The 16022-nt window shown below is 32.4% G+C and overlaps 1 protein-coding gene across 1 annotated transcript; it reads left to right on the forward strand.

Moving 5' to 3' along the window:
* The first annotated feature begins 3769 nt into the window (after positions 1 to 3769).
* Positions 3770 to 15724, forward strand: LOC140960550 (uncharacterized). The gene is made up of 15 exons (XM_073418852.1): positions 3770 to 4151; positions 4774 to 4886; positions 5805 to 5854; positions 6232 to 6462; positions 6639 to 6791; positions 7503 to 7598; positions 7717 to 7776; positions 10142 to 10240; positions 11754 to 11785; positions 12494 to 12594; positions 12695 to 12767; positions 12958 to 12989; positions 13964 to 14054; positions 14834 to 14945; positions 15047 to 15724. The coding sequence occupies exons 1-15, from the start codon at positions 3862 to 3864 to the stop codon at positions 15359 to 15361; spliced, it is 1848 nt and encodes a 615-aa protein (XP_073274953.1). The 5' UTR covers positions 3770 to 3861; the 3' UTR covers positions 15362 to 15724.
* The last annotated feature ends 298 nt before the right edge of the window (positions 15725 to 16022 follow it).

The raw sequence follows: 16022 nt of genomic DNA on the forward strand, positions 1-16022 counted from the left end.
ATTGCAGATTTTATTTAATTTCTATGTTTTTTTAGAATACATATTATAGATAATTAATTTTATATCAGAATCAATCATTTATAAATTAATATTGGTGATTAATAATTTCAGTGAAATAAAATTTTAACATAATATCACTCAAATAAATATGTATAGTAAAACACAAATATAAATAAAATAATATATAATACTCAGTTAAAAAATATTGTATGTAAAATTATAATATATAACAAATGATAATAAATTATCAATATAATTCATATTTATTATAAGGATTATATTGATTAAAATTTTTTTAAGGATTATATCATAAATTTAGTTCAAAAGTATAAAGTAATTTTCATTCTTTTTAATTTATCCTTACTTTTTCTCTTTATGAATAAAATTGGAATAAATCAATAAATCGAATTATACTGTAAATAAAATATCATTTTTTTTGCAAAATAAAAAACATATAGAATCTACATGCACGCAGTGTTAATTTTTATTGGAAAAGGATCATAAGAAAAATGACATTTACTGACACGATTTTAATGAAACTTGTAGAAAAGTGTAAGCTTGATATATATATATATATATATTGAGATATTAATTAAATATCATAATTTAAGAAATTAAAATAAAATAAAGTATCATATTAAGGTATTTTTGTAATATTTGTCGTTAATTCAACCAAATAATAAAATAAGGTTACTATCATTTTCAATCTCAATCCTTAAATATATTTTTCTCAAATAATTTACAACACGTTATTAATTTAGTTAAATTAACATAATATTAATCGAATTATACCCGATCACAAATTAAATGATCTCATCCGAAAGCAACCGATATACTATCCTAACTACACTTTATCCCAACTATTTCATCATGAAAAAATTTTGAGTGGAGGTGATAGTGACAATGATTTACTCACACATACGCTCCGTTGAGTTGCAATAATAATAATAATAATAATAATAATAATAATAATAATAATAATAATAATAATAATAATATACTTTTGTTAGTAATCATGACTTAGTTAATGTGGTGTGGTACAACACTAATATTTAAACAATGAGGTTAAAAGTTCTTAATATAATAAAACTAAAATAAATATAGATTAATATATGATTCGGAAGAGGAGAACTTAAAATGACAATCAAAATAAATATTTGGAAGCTAATATAATCTCATAATTTTTTGAAAAATGATAAATATATTATATAGATTAACTGAACTGTAAAAAAGATGAAGGAAAAGAAACGGTAGCACGAACCATCGATAAATTAAACTAATTAAATCAAAGAAACTAACGTAACATCAAATAATTAAATAAAAAAACTCATAGAAAGAGGAAAATAGATAATCACTAAAATAAAATGAGACACTAAAAATCCAATGGATTAAACAAATTAATGTAATAAAAGTAAAATAAATATAGGCTATATAATTTGGATAAGGGAGCTCAAAATAACCATCAAAATAAATCCTTAGAGACCAAGATATAATCTTCAAATTTTGTGAAAAGTGACAAGAATTATTAAATCAAAGAAACTAACGTAACATCAAATAATTAAGTAAAAAGAGTACTCAAAGGAGAAAATAGATAATCACTAAAATAAAATGAAACATTAAAAGATCCAATGCATTAAACAAATTAATGTAATTAAAGTAAAATAAATATAGACTATATAGTTTGGATTAAAGATCTCAAAATAATCATCAAAATAAATCCTAAGAGACCAAGATATAATCTTCAAATCTCGTGAAAAGTGACAAGACTTAATCAAACTTTTGGGGAAAAAAAACAAGAATAAGCCATGTAGAACCGCAAGGCGGAAAAATTAAGAATGAATTCAATGTTTTCAATGAATATTAATGATCATATATTAATAATCAGTAATTAAAAATAAAATAAATATAGACTATATAGTTTGGATAGAAGTATTCAAAATAACCATCAAAATATTGAGACCAAGATATAATCTTCAAATTTTGTGAAAAGTGACATGATCATTAATATTCAGTAATTAAAAATAAAATAAATATAGACTATATAGTTTGGATAGAGGAATTCAAAATAACCATCAAAATATAGAGACCAAGATATAATCTTCAAATTTTGTGAAAAGTGACAAGAATTAATCGAACTTTGGGAAAAAAGCAAGAAGTCATGTAGAACCGCAAGGCGGAAAAAGTAGGAATGAATTCAATGTTTTCAATGAATATTAATGCTCTTATATTAATAATAAGTAATTAGTTATAGTTATTTAAGATAAGCAAAGAAATTACAAGTTAACTCATATAAGAATACAACTTGTTAANATAATAAATATTAACAATTCATCTCCACCAACTTTATTCACCATTGAACAAACACGTTATAGTTTCTGAAACATTTTTTTATGAGATATGTTTGTTATAATTAAATATCGTTTTAAATTTGAGATATTTGTACATTAGATAGGTTATCTGTGACTCGATGTAGTTACATAATACACTAGCTGAGGATTGTGATATGACAAATTATAACTAAAATATTTTGTTATCCAAAACTCTAGTTAAAGATTTAATATGAAATAAAATTAAATATTGTCACATGCATTATGGTAAAATAAAATATGTGCAAAAATTATATTTTATTAACTGAATTATTTCTATTTTTTAAATCTAAATTTACATAGGACAATGCTTCATATATTTAATTCAATTTTAAAATTTACATTAGTGTGATCAAAATCAAATAATAAATTTTAAAATAGAATGACCAGTTGAGGTTGAGTGTTCTCTCAAGAAAAAAGAAGAAAAAAAGAATGACCAATTGAGTGGTTATGTTGGTTGAATTGAATTGGAGAATAATGTAAATAAAAATGATCAAAATTATTGATGTGATTGCATAAATTATCAATATGTGATATTTAATTCATTATTATTTTAATAAAATTTAAATAATTGCTACATGCAATATAAAATATAACATAATAATATAATAAGACTGAAGGATAAAATTATGAAATGATCAAGAGATAAATGATAAAGAAAATGATTGAATTAGAAATATAATATATAATAATAAAATAATATTATGTTTGGTATAATTGTTAAGAATGAGATAATTTAGAATCTTTTGATGAATTGACTAAATTGTCCTTCTACTATCGCGCCAGCGGTTGGTCGGCGGTGTGGTGGCCGGTCGGAGGCGGCGGCGGTCGGCCGTGGTGGTGGTCGGACGACTGCGGTCGGCTGGCGGTGGTGGTCGGCGGCGGCGGTGGTCGGTTGGCGGTGATCGGCGGTAAGTGACGGGAAATGGTGGTGAGTTTGGATATAGAAGAAGAGTAAAATTGAAAAAATATGATAGATTAAGAGTTGAATAAATAATCTTAGGGGGTGCAGAGTGATTATTGTAACCCAGTTAATCTAACCTAATAATTGATAGAAGAGATTTACTTGATTAAATAATAATCCTACCAAACATGAGATTAGATGTGTTTAAAAAACATAAACCCACTTAATCAAGGTTACCAAACGCAGCTTTAGTCGATGACTTATAACTCATATATTATAGATTTTTTAGATTTGGATCAATATCTCAATTTTAAAAAGTAATTATTACAAATTTTTTTTATTAAAAAATAAAAATATACTAAATTATCCTTGGAAAATATATTAAATTATGATACAGTTATTCATTAATTAACTAAATAAAGCTGGTTTGAAATTGAAACATGGACCAAATATTATTATCCATGCTGTCAATTACTTGTCCACGCGTTCACGAATCATAGGCCACTGGGATTCATACGGATGATGATATAAACACTCTTCAGCCGCGATTCACCTCAAAATCCTCCGCTCCGAGCCCGGGAAGCCGAAACAATGTCGTTCGGAACGATCTCGAAGCTCCACAACGTGAATTCTTGGCTGACTAGCTCCCCAAAATTGGTCTACCAAGATTCTTGGGCCCAGAAAAGATTCGCTTCTCCGAGGATACGGACGGCTGCGGCATCTTTGAGTGGCAGCGAAGTGGCCGAGGGATTTGAGGAGGGGCAACTGGAGAGACCCAAATGGACTGGTGAAACGCCGCTTTCCCGCCTAGTCGCAGCTCTCATTTCGTTCAAACCCTTGTATTCTGTCCTCAAGTATGGCGCGAGACAAGTGATCATCAGGTTGACGACAAGCATCCCATCACACTCTTAATTTCTGTAGTTTTTAGCTTTTTGTTGTTCTTTTGCAGTTTATGCTTATTGATCGTGGTGGAATTTTTTAACACACGATATTACACACATGCATAAAGTAATGAATATTATGAATATGAATTCATCAATTTGATTCATAATTTTTTTTAGTTTTTAATTATTATTTAGATAAAGATAATATAATTATATTAAATACATATGTAATATTGAAATATTATCTGAATTTTTTAATTTTGAAAATGAAATAGATATTAAAGTTATGAAAGATGGTATTTTCATAAGAACTCATTCGCATCACAAAGTCGAACTAGCCTCAACCTTTACATATATAGTATAGATAATTTCATATTTGTATCAGAGGTACGTAAAGAGTAACCAATAATGTGAAGCGATGATGGATATGGTTTTTCAAATTTCATTTGTAATTTTTGGAAAATATGATTCTTAGTTCCGGTCATAAATCTTGGGTTCGTTAGGTAGCTCGAGAAATAGTTTCTTATCATTCTTTATTTTGTCGAGCATGAGATTTTGTCTTTCTGATGAACGAGATCAAAATAATGAAACTAATTTTTTGGCATTGGGATTTGGACAGTACAGCTGAAAAATCCAACATCCCATGGAGAGATATGACACAAGAAATTTTGGAGTCAGACGTGTACAAGGAGAAGGATGTCATCGAGGATCCCTCTGTTGCTTATCCTGATTGTAATTTCCTCAACCTCTACTATATGCTATCATTATCTTTTGTGCGTGCATTTATGCTTTATTTTTATCAACTTATCTGGATTCCTACATTGGAGTGTAAGTCGAGGGACGAAAGTTTGGGTTAATTTTAAAAACTTGGATTCCCCTTTCGGTTATACCCATTTGAATTCTGGTAATGCGTGATGCCGTGATGCATATTTTGAGACTTTTAAGTAGTGATTGGATTCTAAAAGATCATGCACACAGAAGAAATCTGTAGAGCTCTTTAGAGCTGAATGATCATAAATGTATCGTGTGAACATGTTATATAAAACCTTTGAAAGGCCAACATTGTTGCCAAAACCAGCAAGATTTGAGATAAAATAAATACCAAAGAAAAGAACATCGCATATCATGAGAATTGGCAATACAGCTACTCGTCATGGTTGATTAAGATTTCAGAATAATTTCCGGTGAGAGATGCCACTGCCCGGGTGGATTCCCAGGAAGTGTCAGCTAGGTACATAGTCACTGAACGGTAAACCAGCTGCATTTCCTGCTGAAATATGTAGCTAATCTAGTATTGTTTGCTTATTAGTTTCAGAGGTAAGTTAAGTGTTACTCATGGTGAAATGATGATGGACATGATTTTTCAAATTTCGTTGAGTAATTTTTCAAAAAGGTGATTTTTAATTTCTTCATAAATCTTGGGTCTGTTCGTTAGCTCGAGAACAATCTCATGCTTGGCTAGTTTCTTATTATTCTTTATTGATACCGTGATTATTAGAGGTAAGTTAAATGCTTTAGAGGTGCCACTGCCAGATAGATTCCCGGGAAGTTGTTAATTTCTGCATGTTATTGCCGTTCTATTGAGTATCTCGTGTCTCACTTGGACCAAGAATGGTTAAATAACAGAAGGCCGTTCATTATTTAACGCAGACTATCTCAATCCTTTCCATGCGTATGACGAGGGAAATCTTTCTTGGCTGGTTAGTGATTTAATGGCTTTTTTCTTGTATTGTCGGTATTTTACCTCCATTTGGTCTAGCAGAAGGAAAGGTGTTTCTCAGTCCTGTATTTGTGGCTCTGTGCTTTGCTATTTTGTAAACAGATTTTTAAAATCCACGGTCACAATTATGATCGATAAGTGTTTGTATAATCCTTGTATGACCGGACTCCTCTTCTACGTTGGAGTGAAATGCCATTTTTTGAATGTTTAATCCCGTCTTCGTTGGACCCTACATGTTTGGCTTATACCTATTCAAATACAAAATTTTAATAATTGTGAAAGCCATAAAAATGTCGTGTTTATTCAGAATCCAATAAAAAGAAGCAATGATCTTCTAAAGCCGTTTGTCCATTACAGGCTGCAGCGGAAGCGGAGGCCGCAACTATGTCAATTGCAAAACGGGCTATTCCTAATGCATCCTCTATCGAAGAGGCAAATCAAATAGTTCGTGGAAATTGGCTTCAAGAAATTGAAAACCATCATAAGAAATATTCAAATTCCACAATTAGTGATATTCTAGATATTGGATGTTCGGTTGGAGTGAGCACGAGATTTCTTTCTGACAAATTCACCTCTGCCCAAGCCACTGTGAGTATGAATTATATTTCCATTATCTAGGAAAAATAAATACCGTGATTCTTGTAAATTCTGTGCTGCAGGTAAGAAAAATACTAAGCCAGATGGAAATTGGAATCTGAACTTCTCCAATTTTATTTTAAATGGATCGATTCTGATTAGTTTTTACTCTGTTTGCAATGTTTCAGGGACTTGATTTATCGCCTTACTTTGTTGCTGTCGCACAATATAAAGATAAACTTAGGAATCAGGGGAAAAATTCAACAAGGTGGATCCATGGAAATGGTGAAAGCACAGGCTTGCCTTCACAATCTTTTGACCTTGTTTCGATTTCTTATGTGGTAAGTCTCATTTTCTGTTAATCCTTTTTCCTTATTTTCTTCACCATAATAGGCCACTCGTGACGGTTCTTTTTTTCTAGGCATTTTATACTTGTTCTTGTCTTAAAATTTTAATATAGTTGTTTGAATGGGCCAGAAATGGCTGGTATATGTGAATATTATGACTTAAAGACGAATGGCATATGTTCTTGGGTCTATATATGGAGCCTTGGATGTCTTAGTTTACATGTTCGATTTGTTTTCAATTTTCTCGAATCGAAGCCCATAACCAACCCCTCAAGGTAATTTCTTGATGGTGTAGATCTTTCATGCTGATATTTTCTTTACTTATTTAGCATTATAATATCCAGTGTTCAGGCCCGACCCCCACCCCCTCTCTTCATACGATGTTTCTGTCTCTGATATACGGATTGCAGTCTGCCTAACCTCCGTTGCTTGTTGGTTTTTTCTCGATGAAAAAACAAATTATTAACTCCACTGCAGAAAACCAGATAAAAAACAGAGAAAGGAGACAAGTGTAGCAACCTCTAAAAAGTAAACGAAAAAGGACCTTTAAAGGATTACGATAAACCTAAGTTTTCACTAGTAACCCAAAGCCTCAAACAACCTATAGACCTTTTAAAACATTTAGGCATAGGTTCGGATTTTTGCTTTACCGTGGGAACTTTGTAATTAATGATTTTTTCATGTTTTTCCTTTGCATGAATGCAGTTTCATGAGTGCCCAGAAATAGCAATTAGGAACATGATCAAAGAAGCCTTCCGGCTCCTTCGACCTGGTGGCACGTTTGCTCTCACTGATAATTCGGTAATTATTTTATCATGGAACCTCAAGTTTTTGTTGCTCCTTTCTTTTTTTTCCCTTTGTTCTAGGACAACATTGCTTACAATGTACTTTACCTTTTTCCTTTTTCTCGCTTTTGCAGCCAAAATCAAAGATTCTTCAGGTAACTCTAGTGTTAATTTCATGGTATACCTTGATACAAGTTTAGTTTTGGTGATAAGTTTCTGAAGCAAGGTGTTGTTAATTTTCATGGTATACCTTGATATAAGTTTAGTTTTGGTGATAAGTTTCTGAAACAAGGTGGTTATAAGATCATGGACTTGAGACTAACTTCATCTCAAAGTTAGTTCATGGGGGATGATTTCTTAAGTCTATAAACACAACTCCAAAAGTCTTAATCTAGTCGACGTGGACCATCTATAACACAAGAGAACTCATATTTATGGAGAACGAGCTCTTGCATACTTTGCATGACCATTACATTTTCCAAAACAATTCAAAATCATCAGAAAAGTTAAAACGCAATGATGCAAACATCCACAATATCTCCTCAAGTTTTCCATAGCTTAATGTAAAACTTGTTTCTTAATTTTTGCATGAAACTGTAGGAGCTACCACCTGTTCTGTTCACATTGATGAAGAGCACAGAGCCTTTTCTCGACGAATACTATCTTACTGATATCGACGCAGCACTGAAACAAGTTGGTTTTGTTAATGCGCAGTCGGTTTTGACAGATCCTCGACACGTTACCGTGACTGCTACTGTGCCATATTGAATATCATAATGGTTTTTAGTATTCAAATTGTCTAGATAATTTTGTTGAAAAATGTTATGATTGTAATAAACCAGGCTAATTCATTCAGTTCCATTCTATTTGTGCCTGTGACTTTCCTCGGTTTGCATCATTGTGAATTGTGATGTTTCATTCTCTTTAGAAGCGAGAAAAATTGTTTGTTTAAGCGATAAATTGGATAAACTTGTAGCTATAAACAAATTTAGTCCACTGGAATATACACCCAAATTTTAATACACGAGTGTCAAAACATATTTCTGGTTAAAGTTTTAAATTCGGCTCGAATTCGATTCATTATCTTATTATTTCCGTTGACCTTTTTAAGTTCGATTTCAGCTCGAATTCGGCTCTTAATATATAATGCAGCATCGTCATCATATTTAAAAGACAAATGTACTATATCAAAACTAAAATAGATTTAGTTACAGAATATTTAGATGTTTATAACCTTATCAGAACAAATAAAAAAAGGTCCTGTTTGGGAGTGAAAATTAATTTTGGTTATAAACAGAAATTAAAATTATTATTTTAAAAAAAAATAGAGAATCTTTTTCATTGTTGAAATGTTAATATATGATTTAATAAATATTTTTATTTTTATTTTTTATACATATTTATTTTTAGTAGAACATAATATTAAATTTAAGAGTATGTCTCTTGTGAGACGGTCTCACGAATCTTTATCTGTGAGACGGGTCAACCTTACCGATATTCACAATAAAAAGTAATATTTTTTCATGAATGACCCAAATAAGATATCCGTCTCATAAAATACGACCCGTGAGACTGTTTCACACAAGTTTTTGCCTAAATTTAAAGTATGCGACTGCCTATGAATGTTAAAGCGGCAATGTGGCCTGGGTTAATTCATAATCCATTTCCATAAGTTAAACCGTGAATTTTTGAGAAATTTTATCACAAAATATTTCATAATTTGTTCTATTCCGACCTCCTTCATTCTACATAGATAACATTATTGTGACATTTTGGGCGAGTTTAAAGGCACGGAGCAGAGAAAGTTTTATACCGAGAGTCAGATACCGTCTGTGATCTATGGATCTCCAATCGGGAAACTGTATCTAAGCTCTTCTATTGATATTAAGTAATGTTTCGTGTTTAATTATTACGGGTTTTAAATTATTATATTGTGAAAATTTATTAAGTTTTTAAGCAATATATAAAATATTTTTGTAATAATTCTATTTGGTAGTTCAAATATTTTATTTTGATTCATAAATGAAATGACAAAAACTTGTGTGAGACTGTCTCACGGGTCGTATTTTATGAGACATATCTCTTATTTGGGTCATTCATGAAAAAATATTATTTTTTATGCTAAGATTATTATTTTTTATTGTGAATATCAGTAGAATTGACCCGTCTCTTGGATATCTCATAGATAAAAATTCGTGAGACCATCTTAAAAGAGAGCGATTCGAATGAAATTATCGTGATGTATACACTAGCTTGTGCAAATCGAATTTCAAGAATACCTAAATTATAATTTAAAAGGAAATGGTCGTTACCTCGCACGGCTCACATCTTGTTAATGTATTTTACAAAATGATGTCGTTTTGCTCATTCTGAAAGAAGAATAAGAATATACCCTTTTGTCCCCAATTGCCTTCTCCATTTCTAGATCAAAGAAGCCTGATCCAGAGTACACTGTTCTTCAGCAAAATTCGATTCAATTAGGTTATTTTTATTGACTTGTTTGTATTGATTTGGTTCCGATTAGTGATATCGTCAATCGATTGAATATATCACATGGAGAAAGAAAAGAAAACAGAAGAAACGGCTGTGGCGGCGTCAGCTGCAGAAGAAGTTATCGAGCTGGTTCTGTTTCAAGTTTCGGAATGCTATGTTTACTTGGTGAATCGCTTTTTCATATCCATTTCACTCCTTTGATGCTTAATTGTGAACACTGATATCAATACGTAGGCTAAAGTTTGATTTCTTTTTGACTGATTTTGTGAAATGGTTTTTGATATTTTTTAGATTATAGCTCTTTTGGAGTTTTGAGTAACGCATATGGATTGGTTTTGTTTTGTTTTTAGTTTTCTGGTTATAAGACTGACGACCTGACAAAATATTTGCCTGTCACGGCTGTTATTTTATTAACATATTTATCGCGCAATTCAGCTACTGGAAAATGAGTAGAACTTCATTTTTGGCCTGTGATGTTGATGATCTTGGCATACTGAATACCTGGTTTATTTTTGTATAATGAACCATGCGTGAAATGCTGAGCTGACTAGTAGAAGGAAATAATTAAAAAAACTTTTTTGGAGGCCACGAGGAACCTAGAAAATGATGAAATTGATTTTGGATCATGATGTGATCGTCTCACTTTGAGTATCCACTCTAAATTTATCTTCTTGAAGTCGAATCACCAGCAGGTTTAATTCACTGGCTTTGCATTGATTACTGATTTGATCGATTTCGCAACACTATGATTCAGTTTAAGGCCTGTATTGTACTTGACAACTAACTTATCTTAATGATGCCCTTTCTCCTTCAAATTTGGCTTCTTTCTTGTTTTCTTTTGTGGGGATCATTGCTACATTCTCCTTAAAATATCCTTTGTTTTTTTCATTTAGTGTAACTTAATAAATTATAGCTAATATAATTCAGTGAACCTATGCTTGTTTAGTTTTATCAAAGAAAAGCAATTAATGGAGAAGAAGGAAGACGTTTTAGTACTTATCTTTTATCGTGTGAAAATTCTTATCATTCCACATCATGTTTGATTATTCTCATTCACTTAAATTCTTATATAGTATGTGTTTTTGTAACTAGACAGAATTTATGTGGGAAAACTTGCACCTGCTTTCCCTTGAAGTGTGATATATTTTATTTTAAGATACAATCTAGCTGTCAATGGTCTGTGCTGCTCGACAGGCGGTGAGGTTAACGGTCCTTATTATGCAACAAGGTTAAAGGATTTGTCTGGAAAGTGGAATCCATACAATCAGTGGAGATTCGTTCTCTAAACATAATTTGTCTAGAGATTGGAACATTTCTTGATGTCAGTTTGGCATTTTTGCTTCTTGAAGTATACTTCATTATATATGTCACCCTCAAGCTAGTTTCGTAGCAGTGGGGACACAATAATGCACACTGGATCAAATGATGGTTCTGTTTTGTTAATTCCTCCTTTGAGACTTTTATTGGGATCACAGTTCATCCACTTGTAGGTCCTCTCTCTTTTTATGACCATTTGCGTGTTAAATCTGGTTGGTAGATGATCATGGGCTACAGATATATGACCTTAATCACAATTTTTTCCTTATTCGACATTTGAGGTTCACTTTTGCATTCATTTGTTGCTTTGGAAGTTACTTTGGCATCAAATTTAACATTTTCCTCTTCGATATATTTTCAGATACCTCCACGTAAAAGGGCCGCTTCTTACAGGTTCTCTCCTGCATTCACATTTTTTGGCAAGATTTGCATCTTAACGTAGCTGTATGATCATATTTCCTGATCATTGGTTCTTGATGCAGTTAAAAATCCAGAACCCTACAAGGCTATTTGTTCTCACGCTTAGCCAATTCTATCATAATTTACAGAACTCCACGACCGCGGTATATTAGTAAATGAACATTGAACACCAAAGAACGAGGAGATTGCTCACATATATCTGATTGAATCTGTTATAACTTTTGAAAGTTTTGGACCTTGGTCATTAAAGCTTTTGGACGACTAAAATTTTGAATGTTTCTTCATAATTGCTATTTTCCTTTCCAATTTTCATTAGATGTATTTTTTGAAATCTTATGTGTGTTTGTTTAGTCATTAGTGTATGGGAAACTTTAGATTGCTTGTATGAGTATCCAAGAGATAGTGGCCTATTCTACCTCCAGCATATCACATTTTATTCCCGAGCTGATGCAATATACTGTTAGGGTATACCATGCCTCCCCACCCCACTTTATGGGCCCTAGTTCAAAAAAAAAATAATTATGTGCCATCCCTATAAAAAATAATAATTTTGTGCTGCTCTAACGAAATTTTCCTATCGACGAGATTCATACATTACATTGTAGACACAGCAATATTTAATTTCTTTGGAGTCATGTGATGAGGTCAAGAATTTATAAAATAAAATCTTCTTTCACTTAGGGCGGATGAATGGAATGTCAATAAATGGGCATGGGAAGGCACTTTGAAAGTTATAAGTAAAGGAGAAGAATGCATTATTCGTCTAGCAGATAAAACAACAGGTGGATTTTCTTGAAGTCCAAAAATTTGTACCCAAAATTTATAAATTTTCATGTCTCGTCTAGATCTTGTATCTTTTAATGACTATTATTTGCATGGTAGGGGACTTGTATGCTCGGGCCTTTTTGAGAGATGGGGAACCACATCCAGTGGAGCCTGTTATTGATAGCAGCAGGTGGGATACATACCATGCATTCATATCACCTGTTTGAGAAAGCAATTGTTGTATACTTATATATATTTTGAAGTTTCCTCTTTTTTTCTCCTTCAATGGTATTGATGTAGTCATTCTATTTTAACTTATTTGCTTGTTTCTTCCGCTATCACTGCTCTTAACTCTTTCTTTGAATTTGGTTTTTTTGCAGATATTTCGTTCTTCGGGTAGAAGAGAATCTTGGTAATCTTGGATTTTTCTTTCTCTTTCTTAAGCATATTTACTATCTTAGAGATTGGATCACGTTTCAAGAAACTGTTCAAGAAGTTATCAGGATTCTTATTGGATTGACAAATGAACTAAGCTAATCTTAATTAATAGAAATATATTCAAAATTTTCTAAGTTGCTAGATTCTCAATGTCGAATGTTGTCTTGGGACTGTAGAATATTTGCTTGCAAATATTGCACGGACCAACCACTTTTCAGGTTGTCCTGTGCAAGATATTTACCTTATCATGGTTTTCCTGAATGTGATCCCATCCTTCTGCTATGCTTTATAGGTGTACTTTTCTTCTCCTAACTTAATATTAAGCATACTTTAATACGTGTCCAATAGTCGGTGGTGTATCAGAGACGTGTAAGAACAGATATCAGTGCAACCTCAACATTTTCTCCCATGTCCATTTTGTTCTCATGTAATGTTCTATTGTTCTTGACATATACAGGGTGCCTTCACAATTATGCACCACGATAGACCCAAGTGTTTGGTCTGTGATTTTTAAGGTTTCGATGTTTCTCTCTTTTGAAAAAAGGGTACATGAAATTTGGTGTTTTGTTTTTTCATTTTGGAGTTGGGAGGCAACTGCCTATTAACAACTCAGTTGTGCAGGCTTAACTATGAATTCTAGAACAAATTTTCGGGTCTTATCAACTCCTTTGGACGACAAACTTAATATGTTGTGAGGATTCAGGTGACCCTCAAAGTAGTGTAATCATTGTTTAATTTGTGTTACCTTGCATATCAAAAGGATGTACCCCCAAAAACGCGAATATGCAACAATTTGTTTTTCTTTTGGGCTGCCATTATTACTGCAGAATAGGGCATTACTTTACCCTCTTGAATTCACATGTTGGATTTTGGCATGGTTTTGTATATACTGTGTTCATGTTGTGTGTAAACGGCAATGATGCCGACTGCGAATTTGGGTTTTCGCAGATGGACGACTTCGCCATGCTTTCATTGGTATCGGATTTAGAGAAAGAACTGAATCTTATGACTTCCAAGCTGCCCTTCATGACCATATGAAGTATCTCCTTGTTACTCCTGTCCCCTGTTTGTATTGTGTTTTGTTTTCATATAGCAATAGAAGAAATTTGGATACAATGGATATCTCATGAAATTTATTTAGGGTAACTTTATCAACATCCCACGAGGTTTTGCCAAATTACTGAAAACACATCTTGGAGTCTGTATAGCTGTGACATTGCCGGTCATTAAACAGACATCATAAAAACTCTTTTTACATTTATGACAAATGTCATATCAGATCTCATGGCTTGTCATCGAAAATGTTCAAATATCAGAGTTTTGATGTTAGGAATGCAAAATTTGAATAATTAAAAAATTACGTGGGCCATTCATGAGATATTGAGTAATTACCCCTTTGTGTAACCTGACACTCAGCTGAGTACATATGAAATATTGGAAAATATGATGCTAGATTGTTACTATATGTTTATTTGGTAACCCGAAAAGTATGGGTGTAAGATCAAATCAGACTTTGGGGTGTTGTAACTTGTAACCATTCAAACCATTGGGACAATTCATACCAAATCTGAGGTTTTAAAGTATTTATACGTCTTTTCTTGGGTGGATATTGCTTTTCCAGGCATTTTTAGGCTTTCTAGTGAAATGGGCTTGTGTGTTTGTCTTTTTTATTCCCCCTGATTTATTCACTAGAGAAAGGGGTACCGTCAGTTTTAGAAAGCTGTGTATTTTAATTTTCCTTCTTCAATTAGCTCTTGTATTTGGTCCTGCCTGACCTGATGAAACTGTGGCATAACCATTCAACTTCGACTTTTGAAGTTACCTCAATAAGAAGAAAACCGCGGAAGAGATGGAGCAGCAATACCAGAATACTTCCTCAGTTGACTACAGTTTAAAAGAGGGGGAGACTTTGGTGCTTCAATTAAAGAATGTATGAATATCCTATAATTTCCAACTTTTCTGAAATGATCTATAGTTTCATTTACACCCCCGTAATTTGTTATTACATATATTTTTCTCACGAAACGACAGAAAGGTAGTTGCAGCATAAAATCCAAGTTTTTCGAGCAAGGCTTGAATAATCTCTCTGTGGAGGATAAGAATAACAACAAAGAAACATCGACAAGTCTCAAACTGCCTCCACCTCCACCTTCTCCACTCTCACCTGTTCGTGCGGCAGAAACAGCTCCCTTGCGATTGCCTTCAAAACTTAGCCTAGAGGAATCCCCTGAAGTGAAAGAATCTGAGTCGGAGAAGAATTCATCTAAAGAATCAGAATCTATTGAAAAACGAAGTCAAGAAGATACACCAGATGATGATTTTGGAGATTTTCAAGCTGCTGGATAATGCAATGTTAATAACGGTTTGTATGTGTTTAATTGGTGTGATGTGTAATCGTTCATCGTGCTTGGAGAAATCATTTTCGGTATATTATAAATATATCTGAGCTGGTATTTGAAAAAACCCAGTGTGTTTCGATTTCCATTACATTCCTTAGTTTCGTTTGTGCAAGAATTCTGACCCGTACCTTGGAAGATGTTAGCATGCAAATCTTGTGAGGACTAGTAGGTTTGTCACCCAATAAATATGATCACGATTATGCATAGGATTGTTGTATTGCTCAAATTCGACTCAATGTAACGATTCAAGTGCATGTGAAATTTCATGTATCGAATAGTCCATATAAATCTTTTTGTGATTTTGTAGCTCGGTTGTTTGTTTGGTCTAGACTAGATCGAACTTACATTGGGTTCAAACTATTTTGATCGACTAATAACAGATATATTATTAGGTAGATGTTCCCATTGCATGTCTTCTTTGTTTATAAGATTTGAACCCTATATCTTGGTCAGAAGCAGTATATGTAATCCCTGCCCTTGAATCAAGAGCTTATATATTCATCGTTTTATTTGTTAAAAACATAATGCAACCCTGACACGTTCATAGCCAGATAAACGGCTAAATTATTAAATATAAATATTGTAAAAATAGTACAGGTTTAGTTTTT

This window comes from Primulina huaijiensis, chromosome 15 (genome assembly GCF_012295235.1).
Source record: "Primulina huaijiensis isolate GDHJ02 chromosome 15, ASM1229523v2, whole genome shotgun sequence".
NCBI classification, from domain to species: domain Eukaryota; kingdom Viridiplantae; phylum Streptophyta; class Magnoliopsida; order Lamiales; family Gesneriaceae; genus Primulina; species Primulina huaijiensis.

What these genes read in the sequence shown, in the direction of transcription:
- LOC140960550 (XM_073418852.1), top strand. Translation starts at nt 3,862, where the DNA reads ATGTCGTTCGGAACGATCTCGAAGCTCCACAACGTGAATTCTTGGCTG. An exon ending in TTGCTCTCACTGATAATTCG is followed by an intron (nt 7,599 to 7,716) that starts GTAATTATTTTA and finishes TCGCTTTTGCAG; the next exon opens with CCAAAATCAAAGATTCTTCA. An exon ending in CATGGTATACCTTGATACAA is followed by an intron (nt 7,777 to 10,141) that starts GTTTAGTTTTGG and finishes TATCACATGGAG; the next exon opens with AAAGAAAAGAAAACAGAAGA.